General features: G+C 42.1%; 1 protein-coding gene across 1 annotated transcript in view; it reads right to left on the bottom strand.

The window, feature by feature from the left end:
* The window catches only part of LOC110526185 (leucine zipper protein 2), a 192,754-nt gene that overhangs the window by 50,694 nt on the left and 117,342 nt on the right, over positions 1 to 24,718 (bottom strand). Inside the window, exons 4-5 of the mRNA XM_021606898.2 lie at positions 24,477 to 24,558; positions 17,618 to 17,680 (exon numbers count right to left, since the gene is read on the bottom strand). Of these exons, the coding sequence (XP_021462573.2) occupies positions 17,618 to 17,680; positions 24,477 to 24,558 (145 nt within the window). The remainder of the gene's footprint in view (positions 1 to 17,617; positions 17,681 to 24,476; positions 24,559 to 24,718) is intronic.

Here is a 24,718-nt window from a genome sequence, read left to right on the forward strand (position 1 = left end):
CTCAACTTCAAAACATTCTCCTGCAACCCGCCTCACCAATTAAAAAAAAAGTATTATTTACCTCAAATCTGAAATCCACAATAGAAGCTAGCCAGAAGCTAACCAGAAGCTAACAAGAAGCTAGCCAGAAGCTAACCAGAAGCTAAACACGGTTTGTGGTCATCAGCTATCCTTTAGCTCGAAATTCTATCGCCAGTTTTGTACAACGCAACCTATTTTTCTCTCCATATCCCCGGATTTCAACCGCAAGCTCTGGACATTTACACCTGGATCTCGCAGCTAGCTAGCTGCTATCCGTGTGACTATTGGCTTACGTCTATCCCGGAGCAAACATCAATTATTCCGGAGCTAGCCAGCTGAAGAGTTCCATCAGCCACTCCTGGGCTAAAAATACCTATCCGGACCCGTTTTACTGCCAATGCAGAGCCCCACCTGGCCTTCACAACTGGACTACTGACGTTATCAGCCCGAGGGAGTTATCCAACTGGCCCCTCCGTCGCGACGTTACCTGAACGCCCACCTGCGGCCCGATAATCGTTAGCTGTCTTATCGGCTGCTTTCTGAATAGATCTATCAGACAATTTTTCTTGGGTCACTATAACTATATCGATTTTGCCAATTGGATTGATCCCCTCTACCACAAGGAACCCCACTAATCTACCGATGGAAACGCACGAGGTGGCTAAAAACAGACCTCCATCCTATGCTAGCTTGCTACCGATGGCCAGGCTAGCTGTCTGAATCGCTGTGACCCCAACCAACCTCACTACTCACTGGACCCTTATGATCACTCGACTAAGCATGCCTCTCCTTAATGTCAATATGCCTTGTCCATTGCTGTTCTGGTTAGTGTTTATTGGCTTATCTCACTGTAGAGCCTCTAGCCCTGCTCAATATTCCTTATCCAACCTTTCAGTTCCACCACCCACACATGCGATGACATCACCTGGTTTCAATGATGTTTCTAGAGACAATATCTCTCTCATCATCACTCAATACCTAGGTTTACCTCCACTGTATTCACATCCTACCATACCTTTGTCTGTACATTATACCTTGAAGCTATTTTCTCACCCCCAGAAACCTCCTTTTACTCTCTGTTCCAGACGGTCTAGACGACCAATTCTCATAGCTTTTAGCTGTACCCTTATCCTACTCCTCCTCTGTTCCTCTGGTGATGTAGAGGTGAATCCAGGCCCTGCAGTGCCTAGCTCCACTCCTATTCCCCAGGCGCTCTCTTTTGATGACTTCTGTAACCGTAATAGCCTTGGTTTCATGCATGTTAACATTAGAAGCCTCTTCCCTAAGTTTGTTTTATTCACTGCTTTAGCACACTCTACCAACCCGGATGTTTTAGCCGTATCTGAATCCTCGCTCAGGAAGACCACCAAAAATTTTGAAATTTTCATCCCTAACTACAACATTTTCAGACAAGATAGAATGTCCAAAGGGGGCGGTGTTGCAATCTACTGCAAATATAGCCTGCAAAGCAAAGTTCTGTCCTACTATCCAGGTCTGTACCCAAACTATTTGAACTTCTACTTTTAAAAATCCACCTCTCTGAAAACAAGTCTCTCACCGTTTCCGCCTGCTATAGACAACCCTCTGCCCCCAGCTGTGCTCTGGACACCATATCTGAACTGATTGCCCCCCATCTATCTTCAGAGCTCGTGCTGCTAGGCGACCTAAACTGGAACATGCTTAACACCCCAGCCATCCTACAATCTAAGCTTGATGCCCTCAATCTCACACAAATTATCAATGAACCTACCAGGTACCACCCCAAGCCGTAAACATGGGCACCCTCATAGATATCATCCTAACCAACTTGCCCTCTAAATACACCTCTGCTGTTTTCAACCAAGATCTCAGCGATCACTGCCTCATTGCCTGCATCCGTAATGGGTCAGCGGTCAAACGACCTCCACTCACCACTGTCAAACGCTCCCTGAACACTTCAGCAAGCAGGCCTTTCTAATCGACCTGGCCGGGGTATCCTGGAAGGATATCGATCTCATCCCGTCAGTAGAGGATGCCTGTTTTTTTTTTTTTAAATGCTTTCCTCACCATCTGAAATAAGCATGGCCCATTCAATAAATGTAGAACCAGAAACAGATATAGCCCTTGGTTCTCTCCAGACTGCCCTTAACCAACACAAAAACATCCTGTGGCATTCTGCATTAGCATTGAACAGCCCCCGTGATTTGCAACTTTTCAGGGAAGCTAGAAACCAATATACACAGGCAGTTAGAAAAGCCAAGGCTAGCTTTTTCAAGCAGAAATGTGCTTCCTGCAACACAAACTCTAAAAAGTTCTGGGACACTCTAAAGTCCATGTAGAATAAGAACACCTCTTCCCAGCTGCCCACTGCACTGAAGATAGGAAACACTGTCATCACCGATAAATCCACAAATCAGCCGGGCTAGACAATCTGGACCCTTTCTTTCTAAAGTTATCGGCCAAAATTGTTGCCACCCCTCTTACTAGCCTGTTCCCCCTCTCTTTCGTGTCGTCTGAGATTCCCAAAGATTGTAAAGCAGCTGTGGTCATCCCCCTCTTCAAAGGTGGGGACACTCTTGAACCAAAATGCTACAAACCTATATCTATCCTATACCGCCTTTCTAAGGTCTTCGAAAGCCAAGTCAACAAACAGATTACCGACCATTACGAATCCCACCATACCTTCTCCGCTATGCAATCTGGTTTCAAAGCTGGTTATGGGTGCACCTCAGCCACGCTCAAGGTCCTAAATGATATCTTAACCGCCATCGATAAGAAACAATACTGTGCAGCCGTATTCATTGACCTGGCCAAGGTTTTTGACTCTGTCAATCACCACCTCCTCATCGGCAGACTCGACAGCCTTGGTTTCTCAAATGATTGCCTCACCTGGTTCACCAACTACTTCTCTGATAGAGTTCAGTGTGTCAAATCCGAGGGTCTGTTGTCCGGGCCTCAGGCAGTCTCTATGGGGGTGCCACAGGATTCAATTCTTGGACCGACTCTCTTCTCTGTATACATCAATGATGTCGCTCTTGCTGCTGGTGAGTCTCTGATCCACCTCTACGCAAACGACACCATTCTGTATACTTCTGGCCCTTCTTTGGGCACTGTGTTAACAACGCTCCAGGCGAGCTTCAATGCCATACAACTCTCCTTCCGTGGCCTCCAATTGCTCTTAAATACAAGTAAAACTAAATGCATGCTCTTCAACCGATCGCTGCCTGCACCTGCCCGCCTGTCCAACATCACTACTCAGGACGGCTCTGACTTAGAATATGTGGACAACTACAAATACCTAGGTCTGGTTAGACTGTAAACTCTCCTTCCAGACTCACATCAAACATCTCCAATCCAAAGTTAAATCTAGAATTGGCTTCCTATTTCGCAAACAAAGCATCCTTCACTCATGCTGCCAAACATACCCTTGTAAAACTGACCATCCTACCAATCCTCGACTTCAGAGATGTCATTTACAAAATAGCCCCCAATACCCTACTCAAATTAGATGCAGTCTATCACAGTGCCATCCATTTTGTTACCAAAGCCCCATATACTATCCACCACTGTGTCCTGTACGCTCTCGTTGGCTGGCCCTCGCTTCATACTCGTCGCCAAACCCACTGGATCCAGGTCATCTACAAGACCCTGCTAGGTAAAGTCCCCCCTTATCTCAGTGGTCACCATAGCAGCACCCACCTGTAGCACGCGCTCCAGCAGCCATAATTCTCTGGTCACCCCCAAAACCAATTCTTCCTTTGGCTGCCTCTCCTTCCAGTTCTCTGCTGCCAATGACTGGAACGAACAACAAAAATCTCTGAAACTGGAAACACTTATCTCCCTCACTAGCTTTAAGCACCAGCTGTCAGAGCAGCTCACAGATTACTGCACCTGTACATAGCCCATCTATAATTTAGCCCAAACAACTACCTCTTTCCCTACTGTATTTATTTATTTTGCCCCTTTGCACCCCATTATTTCTATCTCTACTTTGCACATTCTTCCACTGCAAATCAGCCATTCCAGTGTTTTACTTGCTATATTGTATTTACTTCGCCACCATGGCCTTTTTTTGCCTTTACCTCCCTTATCTCACCTCACTTGCTCACATTGTATATAGACTTATTTTCCTACTGCATTATTGACTGTATGTTTGTTTTACTCCATGTGTAACTCTGTGTTGTTGTATGTGTCAAACTGCTTTGCTTTATCTTGGCCAGGTCGCAATTGTAAATTAGAACTTGTTCTCAACTTGCCTACCTGGTTAAATAAAGGTGAAATCAAAAAATAAAACAAATTCTACAATGTAAAAAATAGTTAAAATAAAGAAAACCCTGAAATAAGTAGGTGTGTCCAAACTTTTGACGCGTACTGTAAGTATTCAGATTTTTTGTTATGAGTCTCAACATTGAGCTCAGGTGCATCCTGTTTCCATTGATCATCCTTGAGATGTTTCTACAAATTGATTGGACATGATTTGGAAAAGGCACACCCTGTCTATACAAAGTTCCACAGTTGAAAGTGCATGTCAGAGCAAAAGCCAAGCCGTGATTTCGAAGGAATTGTCCAGACGAAAGCCACTCCTCGGTAAAAGGCACATGACAGCCCGCTTGGAGTTTGCCAAAAGGCACCTAAAGGACTCTCAGAACATGAGAAACAAGATTCTCTGGTATGATGAAACCAAGATTGAACTATTTGGCCTGAATGCCTTCTTTGGAGGAAACCTGGAACCATCCCTATAGTGAAGCATGGCGGTGGCAGCATCATGCTGTGGGGATGTTTTTCAGAGGCAGGGACTGGGAGACGAGTCAGGATCGAGAGAAAGATGAATGGAGAAAGATACAGAGATCCTAGATGAAAACCTGCCCAGAGCACTCAGGACCTCAGACTGGGGCAAAGTTTCACCTTCCAACAGGACAACAACCCTAAGCACACAGCCAAGACAACACAGGAGTGGCTTCGGGACAAGTCTCTGAATGTCCTTGAGTGGCCCAGCCAAAGCCCGGACTTTAACCCGATCGAACATCTCTAGAGAGACCTGAAAATAACTGTGCAGTGACGCTCCCTATCCAACCTGACAGAGCTTGAGAGGATCTGCACAGAAAAATGGGAGAAACTCCCCAAAAAGCGTCAAACCAAAGAAGACTTTAGGCCGTAATCGCTGACAAATGTGTTTCAACAAAGTACTGAGTAAAGGGTCTGAATATTTATGTAAATGTGATATTTCCGTTTATTTTTTTTAATACATTTGCAGAAAATGTATAAAAAACTGTTTTTGCTTTGCCATTATGGGGTCTACACTAGCTTGATGAGGGAAAAAAACGATTTAATACATTTTAGAATAAAGCTGTAACGAAATAAAATTTGGAAAAAGTCAAGGGGTCTGAATACTTTCCGAATGCACTGTATGTGACGCAGCTAACTTTCCAGATATGGTCCCAACAATTTTGCGCCCTATGGATAATATCAAAGTGCAAAAATGCAGGGCAGAAATAGGTTAAATTACCAGAGATTACCAGCCCATTATATTAGGCTATCTGTATTACTGGGGTATATCAGCCAATATGATAGATGTAGTTTGAAGAGAGCAGAGTTGGAGACTTTTTTCTCTTGAGCTATTTTTATAGCCTACCTTTTAGAAGTGGGATGATTTTCAGACAGAGAAATATAGGTGATCAATACTTATTTCTAGGCAATGTAGTAAACTATAGCCTAATCATATTTAGGAAGTACATTTCCTTGGAAAGAATACTGCCCCGTGCTTTTCCGCCCATGCATAGGCTATAGCCCACTTTATTTAATTGAGAACACACCGCACCGGATCTCGCAGGAATGGCTACTGAACTTGAAGCTGCCAGAATGATGACAGCAACACTTGCTATGTTTTGCATTTAGGATGTAGCCTACCTTTTAGGAGGAAGATTTGCAGGCAGAGACAAATAAATGGGTAATCAATACAGGGCTTGAACACTATTATAGACTACAAAGGGAAGCACAGCCGAGAGCTTCCCAGTGACACGAGTCTACCAGACAAGTTAATTACTTCTATGCTTGCTTCGAGACAAGCAACACTGAAGCATGCATGAGAGCATCAGCTGTTCTGGACGACTGTGTGATCATGCTCTCCGTATCCAATGTGAGTAGTTACCTTTAAACAGGTCAACATTCACAATGCCACGGGCCCAGACGGATTACCTGGATGTGTAGTCCGAGCATGCGCTGACCAACTGGCAAGTGTCTTCACTGACATTTTCAACTTCTCCCTGTCAGAGTCTGTAATACCAACATGTTTCAAGCAGACCACCATAGGCCCTGTGCCCAATAACACTAAGGTAACCTGCATAAATGACTACCGACCCGTAGCACTCACTTCTGTAGCCATGAAGGCTGGTCATGGCTCACATCAACACCATTATCCCAGAAATTCTAGACCCACTCCAATTTGCATACTGCCTCAACAGATCTACAGATGATGTAATCTCCATTGCACTCCACACTGTCCTTACCCACCTGGACAAAAGGAACTATATGAGAATGCTATTCATCGACTACAGCTCAGCGTTCAACACCATAGTGCCCTCAAAAGCTCATCACTAAGCTAAGGACCCTGAGACTAAACACCTCCCTCTGCAACTGGATCCAGGACAACAACACATCTGCCACGCTGTTCCTCAACCCTCAAGGGTGCATGCTCAGTTCCCTCCTGTACTCCCTGTTCACCCATGACTGCATGGCCAGGCACGCCTCCAACACCATCATTAAGTTTGCCAACGACACAACATCGGTAGGCCTGATCACCGATAACGATGATAACAAAGACAGCCTATAGGGAGGTTGTCAGAGACCTGGCCATGTGGTGCCAAGATAACAAGCTCTCCCTCAAAGTGATCAAGACAAAGGAGCTGATTGTGGACTACAGGAAAAGGAGGACCGAGCGCGCCCTCATTCTTATCGACAGGGCTGTAGTGGAGCAGGTTGAGAGCTGCAAGTTCCTTGGTGACCACATCAACAACAAACTATCAAAGGTGTCCATGTATGCTGATGACTCAAGTTTTAAATTAAGCCTGCAAGCTTGACCCTGCAATGTCTCATTGAAGATATTTATGGAATCTCGGGACTAAATCCTAATTATGATAAGTGTACAATATTACGTATTGGATCTTTTAAAAAATACAACTTTTACATTACCCTGCAGTTTAACTATAAAATGGACTGACGGTAAAGTAGACATACAGTGCCTTGCGAAAGTATTCGGCCCCCTTGAACTTTGCGACCTTTTGCCACATTTCAGGCTTCAAACATAAAGATATAAAACTGTATTTTTTTGTGAAGAATCAACAACAAGTGGGACACAATCATGAAGTGGAACGACATTTATTGGATATTTCAAACTTTTTTAACAAATCAAAAACTGAAAAATTGGGAGTGCAAAATTATTCAGCCCCCTTAAGTTAATACTTTGTAGCGCCACCTTTTTCTGCGATTACAGCTGTAAGTCGCTTGGGGTATGTCTCTATCAGTTTTGCACATCGAGAGACTGGCAGTTTTCAGTTCTTTCCACAGATTCTCGATTGGATTCAGGTCTGGACTTTGACTTGGCCATTCTAACACCTGGATATGTTTATTTTTTAACCATTCCATTGTAGATTTTGCTTTATGTTTTGGATCATTGTCTTGTTGGAAGACAAATCTCCGTCCCAGTCTCAGGTCTTTTGCAGACTCCATCAGGTTTTCTTCCAGAATGGTCCTGTATTTGGCTCCATCCATCTTCCCATCAATTTTAACCATCTTCCCTGTCCCTGCTAAAGAAAAGCAGGCCCAAACCATGATGCTGCCACCACCATGTTTGACAGTGGGGATGGTGTGTTCAGGCTGATGAGCTGTGTTTTTTTTTATGCCAAACATAACGTTTTGCATTGTTGCCAAAAAGTTCAATTTTGGTTTCATCTGACCAGAGCACCTTCTTCCACATGTTTGGTGTGTCTCCCAGGTGGCTTGTGGCAAACTTTAAACAACACTTTTTATGGATATCTTTAAGAAATGGCTTTCTTCTTGCCACTCTTCCATAAAGGCCAGATTTGTGCAATATACGAATGATTGTTGTCCTATGGACAGAGTCTCCCACCTCAGCTGTAGATCTCTGCAGTTCATCCAGAGTGATCATGGGCCTCTTGGCTGCATCTCTGATCAGTCTTCTCCTTGTATGAGCTGAAAGTTTAGAGGGACGGCCAGGTCTTGGTAGATTTGCAGTGGTCTGATACTCCTTCCATTTCAATATTATCGCTTGCACAGTGCTCCTTGGGATGTTTAAAGCTTGGGAAATCTTTTTGTATCCAAATCCGGCTTTAAACCTCTTCACAACAGTATCTCGGACCTGCCTGGTGTGTTCCTTGTTCTTCATGATGCTCTCTGCGCTTTTAACGGACCTCTGAGACTATCACAGTGCAGGTGCCTTTATACGGAGACTTGATTACACACAGGTGGATTGTATTTATCATCATCAGTCATTTAGGTCAACATTGGATCATTCAGAGATCCTCACTGAACTTCTGGAGAGAGTTTGCTGCACTGAAAGTAAAGGGGCTGAATAATTTTTCAGTTTTTGATTTGTTAAAAAAGTTTGAAATATCCAATAAATGTCGTTCCACTTCATGATTGTGTCCCACTTGTTGTTGATTCTTCACAAAAAAATACAGTTTTATATCTTTATGTTTGAAGCCTGAAATGTGGCAAAAGGTCGCAAAGTTCAAAGGGGCCGAATACTTTCGCAAGGCACTGTACTTGGTATTCATATCACAAAAGATACAAATAAACTCTCCACAATGAATTTCAATAGAAAAAAATTCCTTAATCATATCTCAGTTTATTCACTAATTTATAGCACTGCCTACTCCTGATGATTCATTTTTCAAATCATATGAGCAAAAGTATTTTGCTTTATCTGGGACGCTAAACCAAACAAAATAAAGGGTGCCCATCTATATAATGAATAGGGTGGGTTGAGATGATTAAATATAAAATCACTAAACCTCTCTCTAAAGTTGCCACTTATTCAAAAGTTTTACTTGAACCCTAAATGGTTCTCAAGTAGATTATTAAGAAAAGCTCATCCATTGCTTAAAAATGGCCTCTTTGCCTTTGTGCAGATTGCCATGTCTCATTTTTGATTAATTGAAAATGACCCTTTTTTCAAAGTATCTCTCTTTTTCAAACAAGCATTTAGCAGCTGCCTACAATTTCAATTTCACCCCCTGAAAAAATAGAACAAATATTACAACAAATATTATGGCTATACTCAATTGTGCTGGTTGATAAAACACCTGTATTTATGGGAAAGATTTTTGAAAAGGGTATTTTGTTTTTAAATTATATTGTCAATTGGAATGGTAGGGTTATGTCTTTCATGGAGTTATCAGAATTGTACGAGAAGGTCTGCTCAATCCAATATTACAGCATTACCCCAAAAAAGGAGGAGGCAGGTGGCAGCGGGAGGAGGTAGGGAACTGGTTTGTCTGCCCAATATAAAGGATCAAAACTGGCGGAGGAAAAAAAAATGCATAAATAGGAAAGTATGCCAGTTTCATTTGAGGATCAGGATGTTGAAAGCTGTACCATACAGATTGCAAAATAGTTGGGAAGAGATTTTTGATGTACCGATCCCATGGTTGATATATATATATATATAAAACAACACGGGATTAGACTGTGCTTTTTCGGCTAAAATTATTAGATAGATTTCTTGCCACCAACAAAAATATATATATTTGGGGCGTACAATCATCGAAGCTCTGCAGATTGTGTTGCGAGGAAACAGAATCAATAGACCATTTATTTTTGGTATTGCCCTCAAGTAGCCTGTTTCTGATCTCGGGTTCAGGAATGGCTGAAAATGCATAACATTGATTTAAAATTTACCCTAGAAATAGTACTGTTGGGAGATCTGGAGTGACCGGGTCAGTCAATTGCTAATATACTAATACTCTTAGTAAAAGTATTTATCTTCAACTCGCAATCTGTGGATTCTATTCGATTAGATAGATTGAAATTTTATGTTAAACTTCACAGCATAGTTGAAAGATATATGGTGCGTAGATATCCGAAGAGGGTGGCCATGTTGGGATGTGGAATTGGAGACGAGTGGGAGTGGAGTTGCTGGGCGGGGGATAGAATGACAGTCAAAGATAAAAGTAGAAAAATAAAGCCAAAATAAAACATAACACTCTTGGAGGGCTGGTGGCCTGGCAGCTGGGAGCTGGTGGCTGATGGATTGCTTGTTCGGTTCTGTCAACGTGCCCTTGAGAAGGGTGTTGACCCTGGTTGCTTCTGTGTGTCGCTCTGGATGGGAGTCCGTTAGATGACTAATGTGATGTAGTTGTTGCTTCACTGCAAGTATATTGCATGTTTTAAATATTCAATAAAAAATAAACTATAAAAAATGTAAAACTATCATGGTCCAAACACACCTAGACAGTCGTGTAGAGGACATGACAAAGCCTATTCCCCCTTAGGAGACTGAAAAGATTTGGAATGGGTCCACAGAACCTCAAAATGTTATACAGCTGAACCATCGAGAGCATTCTGACTGGTTGCATCACTGCTTGCTATGGCAACTGCTCGACCTCAGACCACAAGGTCTAAAGAGGGTAGTGCGTACGTCCCAGTACATCACTGGGGCTAAACTTCCAGCCATCCAGGACCTGCATTGCCCCCCTCTTTTACACTGCTGCTACTCTCTGGTTATTATCAATGCATAGTCACTTTAACTCCACCTACATGTACATATTACCTCAATTACCTTGACTAACCTGTGTCCCCGTACATTGACTCCGTACCGGTGCCCCTGTATATAGCCTCGCTACTGTTATTTTACTGCTGCTCTTTAACGATTTGCTATTTTTATATTTACTTTTTACTTATCTATTTTTTTACTTCACTTATTTTTCTTAAAACTGCATTGTTGGTTAATGGCTTGTAAGTAAGCGTTTCACTGTAATACCTATTGTATTCGGTGCATGTGACAAATACAATGTTATTTGATTTGATAGTTATTTCCCCCGGATTCTACTCTCTTCTACTCTCCCCTCTGTAGGACAGGGACCCTCTAAAATCAGTACGTCTACTGAGAAGGGCTCAAGTTATTTTAACTGCCAGTTCATCGTTTTTCACTGTACACTTGGCATTTTAAATGATTTTCTCCCTGTATGAATAAATTAATACATTTTGGTTTGACCTTTTAAGCTGTTCAGTGTGCTTATGTACTGATCATCAAGCTAGCAATGCAGCATGAATATTGCAAAGCACAACTAAGACATGCCATTAGTAAGTGCTTAAGGGGTGTCTGTCCAAATTATTCTGACAATTTAGTGAATGGGAGGGTAGATAAAGGACCACATTATTTTCTACCTCTTCAGTGAATTAAAGGAATACTTATGGATTTTTGCAATAAAACCCTTTAGCTACTTCCCCAGAGTAAGATTAACTCACTGATACCATTTTTAGGTCTCTGCATGCAGTTTGAAGGAAGTTGCTTACTAGCGTTAGTGCAATGACTCGATGTCTATAGTAAATGCTAGCATGCTAGTAGATACCATAGACTTCCAGGAATTGCTAGTTAGCATTGGCTTGCAAAACTACCTGCAACTTCCTTCTGCAGAGACAGAAAAATTGTATCCATGAGTTCATCTGACTCTGGGGAGGTAGATAAAGGGCTTTATTGCCAAAATCCCTAAGTATCCCTTTAAGGTTTCATACACAATATGACAAATGACAAATCCTGGGATCAGATTTGACATTTGGTCCTTTCATTTTTATTTATTATCATTCGCTACAATGACAAGGGAATCCAGGCTAATCAGCAAAAGATGGCTGCTTAAATGCCTCATCATATCTCTCTTCAACTTGTTAAAGTTACAGGTGCAGATGTTCGCTAGAGGATGATTGGAAGAGACACGTGTCACCCTCATCTAAATGGTCACCAATGAAAGCATCATACAAAACTTCCATTGATCCTCAGAACTTTTCATACCCCATTTCCACCTGTCAGAGGGATCTCCTTCACACTCACTGCAAAGAGATTGAGTAGCTCATGGATCAGCTGTCTCCTACAGAAGTTCCCCTCTCATAGACTGTCATATCACAGCAGAAACGGTGTCTGTGTCGATCACTCAATCCTTTTCTAGCTTTAATCCCTAAATGCACATCCTCAGCCTTAAAAGTAAATTATAGAAGATGAGTTTACAGCAAATTGCAGTCATAAAGATTTTCTGGTGACATGATCGGTTGAAACTGATACTTGGAAGGGCTGATGTGAAAGGAGCATGGTTTGTAAATGATTGTAACCAAGAGGTATCTGCACATGCAAATGACACATTCACACCCACCGACAACATATTTTAATTCTGTTTCAGTGAACAATCAATCCAAACTCGAGTCAAAGTCTTAAAAAGTTGTTCAAGTTGAAGAAGAAGACTAAGAAGAACAAGAATAAGATCAAGAACAAGACCTCTATGCACTAATATTTTATTCAAAAAGGAAAAACATGTAGCTTAGCTAATGTCTGATTCTAATTGGAGAAGAAAGCTTCTATGTATGTAAAGGAATTGGCGGAGTCAAGGTCTTTACAAAGAGCTCATCAGAGCACCAGATCAAGTGGAAACCCAGAGGTCTGAGTGTCCTGTCTTCATGGCAGACATGGCAATAATCTTACCAGGTCACTTAACAAATCAGGCAGTTTCAGAGAGAAATATAAAATGGTCCCACTTTACACTAAGGGGTGGTTTCCCGGACACAGATCAAGCCTAATCCTCAACTAAAACGCACATTTATTGGAGAATCTGTTGACGGTTTTTAGTGCATGCTTAATCTGCATCCGGGTAACCACCTCCTTGTGTGCAAAAAATATGTAAATACAGTGTAGTTACACAGGTAGGTACAGTGTACCAATTACTATTATGATTTGATTATTATGATGATTTGATTTGATTTGATTTGATTTGATTTGATTTTTACTATTACCAATTCAAATGTATATAGCGATACATAGTTTGCCACAAAAATCATTGGTAAAATGAAAAGCTGATGGCCTTCAATGCCAGACCTTTCTAGCTACAGTATCAACAGAGGCCCTGCCTACAAAGTTTAACTAAGGAAGTGTCCCTGATATTGAAGAAAAACGGTTAAATATGAATCAGCATCTGCAAGGCCCCATATTACTTATTAATGTGCCCAGGGAGATTCTATCTAGAATGGTTGGCAAACAGAATGGCGATGTAAACAGTTAATTCCATCCCTATTCAGATGTGTTTCATTGCGAGGGGTACTCTCTTTCAATAGTGATAACATGTTCTATGTGTAAGTTTATACAATGTGGACGAAGAGTTACTTGTCTAACAGAACACAGAAGGTGTTCTTTAATGGAAGCCTCTCAAATATAATCCAGTTAGAATCAGGAATTCCCCAGGGTAGCTGTTTAGGCCCCTTGCTTTTTAAAATGTTTACTAACGACATGCCACTAACTTTGAGTAAAGCCAGAGTGTCTATGTATGGGGATGACTCAACACTATACACGTCAGCAACTACACCGACTGAAATGACTGCAACACTCAACAAAGAGCTGCAGTTAGTTTCAGAGTGGGTGGCAAGGAATAATTTTGCCCTAAATATTTCTACAACTAAAAGCATTGTGTTTGGAATAAAACACTCACTAAACCCCAAACCTCAACTAAATATTGTAGTAAATAATGTGGAAATTGAGCAAGTTGATATGACTAAACTGCTTGGAGTAACACTAGATTGTAAACTGTCATGGTCAAAACATATTGATGCAGTAGTAGCTAAGATGGGGAGAAGTCTGTCTATAATAAAGCGGTGCTCTGCCTTCTTAACAACACTATCAACAAGGCAGGTCCTATAGGCCCTAGTTTTGTCGCACCTTGACTACTGTTCAGTCATGTGGTCAGGTGCCACAAAAAAGGACAGGAAAATTGCAATTGGCTCAGAACAGGACCGCACGGCTGGCCCTTGGATGTACACAGAGAGCTAATATTAATAATATGCTTGTCAATCTCTCCTGGCTGAAAGTAAAGGAGAGATTGACTTCATCGCTACTTTTATTTATGAGAGGTATTGACAGGTTGAATGCACCGAGCTGTCTGTCTAAACTACTGGCACACCCAACTACTGGTAAACCCAGCTCGGACACCCATGCATACCCCCCAAGACATGCCACAAGAGTTCTCGTCACGGTCCACAAGTCCAGACTATGGGAGGCACGCAGTACGCAGTACTACATAGAACCATGACTACATGGAACTCTATTCTCATATAGGCAGTAAAATTAGATTTAAAAAACAGATTAAAAAAAACGTATGGAACAGTGGGGATGGTGAAGCAACACAAACATTGGCACACACACACACACAAATTTAGTACTGTAGATATGTGGTAGTGCTGGAGTAGGGGCCTGAGGGCACACAGTGTGATGTGAAATCGGTAAATGTATTGTAATGTTTTTAAAATGGTATAAACTGCCTTTATTTTGCTGGACCCCAGGAAGAGTATCTGCTGCTTTTGCAGCAGCTAATGGGGACCCATAATAAATACAAATATTGACTCCAGACTCAACTGAGAGGCCTTATTATATCTGCTGATGACATTGAATGGAAGTATTTACTTATTGCCTAGTGTCGCTTTGGGCTTTGTGATAACTTGAATGTCAAATGGACTCAAGTTATCTATCAATCGCTTCCAGGTGTAGGGTGTTAAATTAGTCCTGCTCCCCCTTTGGTAATAGGGACAGAAGCGCAAGCCAGGGTGGCCCACTATCTACTCTCCTATTTGCATATTTATCTCAAGCCCCTTACTGATTAAATAAGGTACTGCCGATAATAAGGGAATTTAAAATAGTAGCCACAATCCAGTTATCTATGCAGATGACATTTCATTAATTATAACAGGACTGGAAGGATATATCTCTGTTCTGTACTGTAATTGATAAAAAAATGGCAATTTCCCCAGACTTAAGACACGTCCTAATAAGACTGAGGAACTTCTGTTCTTATATGGTTATTTTAGACATACATTTGTTTAAGCCTTTAGAAAGTCAATGCCAATGGTTTGACACAGTGAGATTAGAACGCATCTGAAATCTAAGCAAACTACTTCCATCTAGCCTCAGTGACATTGCAGAGTGTAGTAAAAGCATGTCCATGTCCAATGACATACATTGTCTGATAGGATATGACAAAACTAGGATACCTCTCTGACCTACACAGTAGGAATGCACAACAGCTGAAACCTCTGTGTCTAGTGAAAAAAAGACACCCAAAGATATTTTTCATGATACATCTGGTGTAGAATATGGCCACGACTCGAAATGCCAAAGCTACAGCCGCCAAAGTAGTTCTCAGACGCCACTATCTACTACTGATGACACCTCTGTATCAAGCTACAAAGACACTCACAACTGGAGAGATAGATCTGGCACAGGAAAAATCCAAGACTTATAATGTCAACGCTACAGCGACCAACTGATAGTGGAGCGCTGGCCCTACATAATGTACTTTCAAAGTGTTCACAGAGCCCATTTACAGTGCTTCTGACTGCCAGCAGAAATCTCAGAGGTTCTGCCCAAATACAACTTCAATGAACTGTGTAAAACATTTTCAATTGTAACTCTCCCAAATAACCAATGTTTATTTTCTGATTACAGTACAATTTGACTCACTCCTACATTGGTCAGACTACCGGAATCACTATTTAACAAGCCTTTATTTGGCATAGTGATTGGTGTGATTGTGTGCCTTGCAAGTATTTTTAAAGACGTGATCAAGGATTTATACTGAACAAAAATATAAATGCACATAAATGCACACATTTCATGAGCTGAAATAAACGATCCCAGAAATGTTCCATGCTTATTCCTCTCAAATTTTGGGCATACATTTGTTTACATCCCTGTAAGTGACAATTTTTTCTTTGCCAAGACAATCAATTCACCTGACAGGTGTGGCATATCAAGAAGCTGATTAAACAGCATGATCATTACACAGGTGTACCTTTTTCTGGGGACAATAAAATGGCACTCTAAAATGTCTCAAGTTTTGAGGGAGCGTGCAATTGACTTTTGGCATGCTGACTGCAGGAATGTCCACCAGAGCCGTTGCCAGATCATTTAATGTTAATTTCTCTACCATAAGCCGACTCCAACGTAGCTTTTGAGAATTTGGCAGTACGTCCAACCGGCCTCACAACTGCAGCCCACTTGTAACTACTCCAGCCCAGGAACTCCCCATCCGGCTTCTTCATCTGTGGGATCGTCTGAGAACAGCCACCCGGATAGCTGATGAAACTGAGGAGTATTTTTGTCTGTAATAAAGACCTTTTGTGGGGAAAAACTCCTTCTGACTGGCTAGGCCTGGCTCCCCAGTGGGTGGACCTATGCCCTCCCAGGCCCACCAATGGCTGCCTGCCCATTCATGTGGAATCCATAGATTAGGGCCTAGTGAATTTGTTTTAACTGACTGATTTCCTTACATGAACTGTAACTCTGTAAAATCATTGAAATTGTTGCATGGTGCATTTCTATTTTTGCTCTTTTCTAAATTACCAGCTAATTATAGTTTTGCTTTTACTTAGAACTGTGGCACACAAAGGACTGTATCCTTTCATCTCCATGGTGACCACAGACAAGAATCGTGTATCTTCCCTCCTCTCATCTCCAAGCTGGCTCTCTCACCATAATGAACTTGGTGCTTGAGGTTTGAAGACCATCTAATTGGTCATTATGTAGTCCAATCATTGCCTCATTTACAGGTAATTTAGAGCAATCTGTTGTACAACATTACAGCCATGTCCAATGTTACTCTCTGATGTGAAAACATCAACATTGACTGGAGTACTCCTAGGTTTGCTGGGTTCGCTTATGTTGCCTCTAGAGTTTGTTCTGGAGTTTGGTGTGTAGTCACACACCCCTGCACAGTATTTCCCCCTTTTTGTTTTAGTAGAGCTAATAATGTCATAGAATGTTCCCTGACCTCCCTCGGGCAGTGTGAACTCTCTACCTCTCACCTGACTTTTTCAATGAATATTGTGGTAGCTTCTCATTTCTTTACCCAGGCTCTATCATGCTGGAAACCGTTGTGACTTCTGATTGATTACTTTCTTCTCCTCTGCCCTGGGGCATATGCCCTTAAACTATAGGATCTTGCGCCAGCCACGCTGCAGCCAGTAACTGCCCCCAGGTTGGCCAATTAGAAGGTCCCACGACACCAGCCCTGTTCAAGGCCCCGAGGCTCTGACGAATTCAGTGCATCCAGTGGTATTAGTGGTCATAATAGGCCTCTCCACCAATTACATCATTCAACACTGACAGAATAAGGCCCTCAGTTGCCAATGGCTATCTGTGACCTTCGCAATCCAAAATGACAGCATCATATAGATTTAGAAAAGGATATCAAAACACATTACAAGTTCAAGTGATGTCGATGACCATATCATCTGACACGATTACTAAGGCATTTCTCTGATGACTGACATTAACATAACATTTACAGGTCACGGTGATCATGAATTAGAAATGAGTCAGCCACGAGTCAGTAGGTGGGGAGAGCACAAGTACCTCCTGTTGCAGGTCCTTGATTATTTTGGTCTTTTTCTCCATCTCCATCTTGAGGAACTTGATCTGTAGGTGAAATAAATCAAATTAATGACATGTGTTTTCTGACAGACTGTCAACTACATCTAAAATGTTGTGACATTTACATGAAAGGTATCATGAAGGTAGTAACTATCATCAACCATGCCAGCTATTCCTGCCTGCACTGGATTTCATCCTACTGTATGTTGTTGATGTTCTTGCGCTATCTTCAAAACAGTTCTATACATCCCAAGGTCAAACAACTTAAAATGATTCTCTGCCTTTAAAGCAGACTTCCTGCTAATGCGCCAAGTACCTCCATATGGTCATATTACACCGTTTTTACTGCTTTTTTAGTTAGCTTCAAAAGATTTACAAAAACACGTATAGAACTATGTAAAATATTATGATTCACTGCTGGTTTTGACTACGATTTATCGGAAATGGGTGTATCTAGAGTAGGTGGATTGACTGTTGGTGGGGTTGCTGTTTCTCATATTGGAGGCATTTATGCCCACGGTGGGCGACTGATTATTTTCCACTGTGTGATTAATATAATAGCCCATATGCTCATTGTGTCAGAGTGATATCTTTGTTTATCGCAATCTTTTTATCGTAAGCTTGACATGTCTCTGTAGCGCAGCCATTCCTCGTGTCCTGTATCCTGTACTGCGGTGTCCTGTAGTGCAGCCATTCCTCGTGTCCAGCCTCAAACGGCTGATGCAGATGGCGGCCCACTGCAGCGCAGGACTACATCTAAAAGACTGGATTGCGGTGGGGGGGGGAGAGATTCCAAATCCGATTCTGCTTTCTGTTTCACCTCTGCGACGAAGGATTCTAAGGGAAATGTTGTCCTTCAATGAGGTCATTGAGATTGTCCCAGGGAGGAAGGGGAGAGAATTCAAGGCCCAGCTGACCTCAGCTCTGAAGGCACCCGGGGGACTTTAAACTATGGCTAGGTGGTTGACACACTAATAACATCACAGTTCATGTTGGTGCATCTGGAGTTCATGCCTCTGCCCATGGGTAGGTCGATAACACATCCCAGCACAACGTTCCCTTTGGGCTGCGGCACGACACAATGAAATGATGGATGTAAAATAGAAAACTGTAGCATGCTACATTGTTAACATTTGACATGTTCAATTGTGTTATTACAGTATAATTGATTCATATGACTTACTGATAAATCAGAGCAATAAGCCTGAGCAGTGTTGGAGAGTTTATTGTGTTTCCAGAGCTATTATACAATTAAACTGTTACAAGTATAATGCCACATTTGCTATGATAGTGATGAAATAACCAGGCCAATCTTTTTCATCATGTTGTAGCCTCCAACTGGGTAGCCTCCAACTGGGAAATTCAAATCATACATTTTTGTGTGTGGTTTATCTATTGGAGTTTGTGTACCTATTTTCTTGGCCTACCTAAAGTTGTTAATATTTTTGTCTATTTACATGCAGCAGCACTCCTTAACTTTACTGATGTCCGTTTTGTAGACTAGTCATCCAGAGGTAATACAATTGGATCTGTGTTTTATTGACAAGCACCACAGAACGCTAAGACAGTTATGGGTTTTGGGTCATCTAGTGTTGTTGCTACTGTCTCGTCTAGAGTAGCATTCATCCATGAATGGTTGTCATTTTTGGGGTGAAAATTCATGAAAGGTGGGCCGAATGTTCAATTATGCAGAGCAACTTACACACTAGCGTAGCAGAAATCAGCTCCGGGGGCCCGTGTGCCCGCCATCTCACACCTAGAGTGCATTTGGAAAGACCCCTGGACTTTTTCAGACCCCTTGACTTTTTTAAACATTTTGTTACGTTACAGCCTTATTCAAAAATTTAATAAATTGTATTTTCCCTCATCAATCTACACACAATACCCCAGAATTTCAAAGCAAAAACAGTTTGACATTTTTTAACATTTGTTAAAAATAAAAAACTTAAATATAACATTTACATAAGTATTCAGACCCTTTATTCAGTACTTTGGCACTTTCATCACCTTTGGCAGTGATAACAGAGTTGAGTCTTCTTGGGAATGACTCTACAAGCCTAGTACACCTGTATTTGGGGAGTTTCTCCCATTCTTCTCTGCAGGTCCTCTCAGCTCTGTCAGGTTGGATGGGGAGCGTCGCTGCACAGCTATTTTCAGGTCTCTCCAGAGATGTTCGATCGGGTTCAAGTCTGGGCTCTGGCTGGGCCACTCAAGGACATTCACAGACTTGTTCCCGAAGCCACTCCTGCGTTGTCTTGGCTGTGTGCTTAGGGTTGTTGTCCTGTTGGAAGGTGAACGGTCATGCCAGTCTGAGGTTCTGAGTGCTCTGGAGCAGGTTTTCTTCAATGATCTCTCTCTACTTTGCTCTGTTCATTTTTCCCTTGATCCTGACTAGTCTCCCAATCCGTGTAGCTGCAAAACATCCCCACAGCATGATGCTGCCACCACCATGCTTCACCGCAGGGATGGTGCCAGGTTGCTTCCAGACTTGACACACTGCATTCATCCCAAAGAGTTCAATCTTGGTTTCATCAGACCAAAGAATCTTTGTTCCACATGGACTGAGAGTCCTTTAGGTGCCTTTTTCTGCAAACTCTAAGCGGGCTGTCACGTGCATTTTACTGAGTAGTGGCTTTCATCTGGCCACTCTACCATAAAGGCCTTATTAGTGGAGTCTTGCAGAGATGGTTGTCCTTCTGGAAGGTTCTCCCATCTCCACAGAGGAACACTGGAGCTCTGTCAGAGTGACCATCGGGTTCTTGGTCACCTCCCTGACCAAGGCCCTTCACCCCAGATTGCTCAGTATGGGCCAGTCTTGGTGGTTCCAAACTTCTTCCATTTAAAAATGATGGAGGATACTGTGTTCTTGGGGACCTTCAATGCTGCAGACATTTGTTGGTACCCTTCCCCAGATGTGTGCCTAGACACAATCCTCTCACGGAGCTCTATGGATAATTTCTTTGACCTCATGGTTTGATTTTTGTTCTGTGGGACCGTATATAGACAGGTGTGTGCCTTTCCAAATCATGTCCAATCAATTGAATTTACCACAGGTGGACTCCAATCAAGTTGTAGAAACATTTCAAGGATGATTAATGGAAACAGGAGGCACCTGAGCTCAATTTTTTAGTCTTATAGGAAAGGGTCTTTCGCTTTGTCATTATGGGGTATTGTGTGTAGATTGATGAGGGGGAAAAAATTTATGTAATCAATTTTTGAATCAAGCTGTAATGTATGAATACTTTCCGAATGCACTGTATGTCTAAATTATATTAATTTTGTAAATAAATAATTTTGACAGTAACCCTCCTTTTTAAGCAAAGTGTAGCAAGCAAAGTGTTTCTGTTGTCCAATCTACATGGCAGTAGGTGAGTCAGAAAGACAATATAGTTTTCATGCATCTAGTTAGCCTATTCTTCAGCGGCGCCGGCAGCAGTCCGCTTCGACCTCCTCAACTAATTGGCTACCAAGTTAAAAAAATGTTTGGTGAATCAGGTTAGACTCGGATGGAGAGTGATTGCGTTGTTCAAGATGAATAAATAAAAGTCAAGACCAAGTTGTGCACAAAAACACCCTAAAAAGCTTTATCTGATCAAGCTCGCGCCAAATTACCGAAGATAACCACGTCACCAAAGCTACCAACTCCTCGACTGATGAAAAACCGTTGAAGGTGGAAGCTAGTAGGCCTATTTATGCTGCAGCTAGCACTAGCAGCATCCCAGTCTCGACAGAGACCTCACTGCCCGGGCCCAGAAATGACAGTGGCCTTGCTCGTCCTCATCTACCCTGCCAGCACTCTCACTAGAGGAAATGTCCCTATTCTCAAAATAGGGACATTTCCTCTAGTGAGAGTGCTGGCATTCCTTCTCCTCCTCCTCCTCCTCTCCCAGAAAACCAAGATGACAACTGCCAGAGACCCAGCGGTGCTCATGAGAGCGACCCCCCTTCTGTGAACACTGGTAAGCCTACGAGTGATGAAACGGATCGCCCTGACAGCGTGGAGTCCGAGTTCCAATGTGTAATATAAATAGGCTACTAGCTAAATACTGTATGTAGCCTAAGGTAGGCCAGACCAGGGTTTCCTAAACATGGTCCTGGGACACCCCCCCCCCAGCAAGGCCACTGTCATTTCTGGGCCCGGGCAGTGAGGTCTCTGTCAAGAGTGGGATGCTGCTACTTTTATCACGGCAACTGGTTTGATACATTCACCTCTGAAGGTAAATAATGTACTTACATTCAGTAATCTTGCTCTGATTTGTCATCGTGAGGGTCCCAGAGATAAAATGTAGCATAGTTTAGTTTGATAAAATACAGTTTTATATTCAAATGTAGGAACTGGGTTCTAAAGTTTGAACCTCTGCTGTTTCCTTGCTTCAGGTCCTGAGCTACAGGCAATTAGATTTGGGTATGTCCTTTTAGACAAAAATTGAAAAAAATGGTCTGATCCTTTTAACATGATAAAATGACGACCAAATATAAATAAACATGTACCCATTAAAGCAAAGCTACCGGCTACTTCAAGCACTAGCACCACAAAGCCTACCGATAAGCAGCCGCGTAGACGTCGCAATTTCAGAACCATTGACAATGATCGGTAGGCTATACTGTGTGATTGGCTGACGCAGTCACATGTTTTAGGGGGGGGGGGGGGGACTTTAACTTTGCAGGGGGGTCCAGAGAAACTGTGCTACTCCAGGGAACTTACATTGAGTATATGAACCCCAACAAGGTTTCTGCACCACACAATATGAACATTTGAATGAAATATAAATACCAGAAAATAACAAGGGATCTTTTGAGTGGAACCACAGCTTCACATTCATCAAATGCTCTACATGTTATAGGCATTTATGATGAGTATGTGTTACCCATCGCAAATGACTTCCTATTGTGCGTGTCAATTTCCAAGTACAGCTACAGCTGTTCGCTGTATGTGGTCCACTGGGGGTACTAATTTATAGTTTTCGCATGTAGGGAAAAGGAAGATAAAGATTCAGCTCCTAATTGATTGAAATAATGTATTCCCTTTAACACCGTATTGATAATTGATTAGCAGTTGCACTAATTTCATCAATTCTAAATGAGCCAAGATGATGAAATGTTTGAAGTGAGAACATTGAAACATAAGTTTGTTTAGTGCTTATGGTTTAGTGGTTTAGTGCAGTATCGTCCCAAACCAAATTAATTTGACAGCGCTTGTTACTAACCCTGGTTTCCACTTTTTGCTGCTTAGTAGGTTTAGAGAAAACACACTATAGAGCTCCCTAGGGGCAGAGTGCAACACCAATCAAACAATGTTTTCTACCCAATGCCTCACATCAAATTCGCCCAGCTACGGAGAATAACCTCAACCTCACACTCTGTTTCTTCGCCTCGAGCTGTAGGAATGGTCTCAATTGAAAATAACACAACTCTACCTTATTACAAACAAGACAGGTATTCATATAGCATCAGCGTGCATTTTCCCAAAACTCCATTAGTACACTGAATAGTGGCAGTAGCAGAGTTATGCTGTACATGATACAACCAAGAAACTCAACTTTACAACACTTTTTTTGTGCTTTTCCAGAAATGTAGTAACCGGCTGGTAACATCGTAAAAAAGTTCCCCTTGTGAAAAGACAGGCATTGGTTTGATGCATTGCAGTAGCCAATACACTTTCCATAAATATAGACCATCATTTTCTCCCTACACCAGGGATTTGTCACTCATCTTAACATGAAAATGTCAACAACAACAGTTTGATTGTTGGCTAGCAACACCAGCCCCCCTTGTTATGCACTTTGAAAATAAGACAGACACCCATTGCAAGACGTCCACACTTGTTTCAGGCCACGTTGTTCTTATTAGCAAATATTGAATATCTCAAAAGCATTTCACGGTCTGATTGGGACATTAATTAGGCATCCCGTTGGTTTTCTGATCATTTGTTTTGAGGGGGAATTAGAGGTTCACCAGATAGCCATTAGAGATGCAGCAGTAAATATCTTTGGGAAGTGGGAATAAAAACAGCTAGGGTCTAATCTGTACAGTAGGTATGAAAAAGGCTCCACATGAGTATCATGTTAATTACTGATGTTATAACAGCTTTTGTAGCTGTTATAAAGAGCTGCTAGAAAGGCATTATGGGGGCCTACAGTAAATGCATACATAGGGGACCTACAGTAAAGTGAATGTATACATTGGGGGCCTACAGTAAACTGTTACCTATAGGTCCAATTCATTCAGTAGGTATAACCATGACTGCATGTGTGGTATCGGAGTTCATTTGCAGCCTGCTATTCTCAGACGTCGGAATAGCTTGGCAATGTAATACAACTTGAGTAGAATATAATTTATAGTAGAATGACAGCCAAGTACAATAGAAAAAGGACTGAGTTGCATGATGGATAGAGGCCTGGAATACTTGGCGAATGAAAAGCAATGTTTATGACAGGATATCAAAAGGAAAAAAATATTAAAAAGGCACCTGGTCTATTAAGTGTTTCTTCTACTCGTACTCTACAGGTGTGTTTCATTGAAATTATTCATCACCATTATGGAAAAACATACTCCATCCTGTCAAGTTTAGCTTTTACAAAACAAATATTTTTTTATCAGAAACCTATCCTTTAAGGAGAGAGTGGAGAGCAGAAGGACCTCCCTTACTATGCTTCCTATTTCTGGGTTACACCTAGCTCTCTCACTCTCCCAGACTGGTTATTAAGTGGTGGGAGGGAGGGGGCCAGTCAGGAGAGATGGCTGCTAGGTAATGAGATGGGTGACGGGCACTCACAGGCCTGGGTGACAGGTGACAAGGGGGAGGTTAGAGGAGTGAGGTGTACCGAGGGCTCCTACTCACTGTGGCCTGCTGTTTCTCGGCTTGTTCCGTTGCCTCGTCCAGCTGCTTCTGCAATGCAGTCTGGAGGGACTTCATCTCTTCCCTGTTGAGAGGAAAGGTGAGAAACACTCAGTTAGCACCTATCCTTCTCCTCTCCAACTCTTCTCTGACTTCTCGCAGTGGCGAGGCAGTAGTAATAGTATCTCAAGCACTGATTGACTGACTGAGCACTGAATAGGATAAAAATCATCAAATCAATTCAT

This window comes from Oncorhynchus mykiss, chromosome 6 (assembly GCF_013265735.2).
Source record: "Oncorhynchus mykiss isolate Arlee chromosome 6, USDA_OmykA_1.1, whole genome shotgun sequence".
Lineage (NCBI taxonomy): Eukaryota > Metazoa > Chordata > Actinopteri > Salmoniformes > Salmonidae > Oncorhynchus > Oncorhynchus mykiss.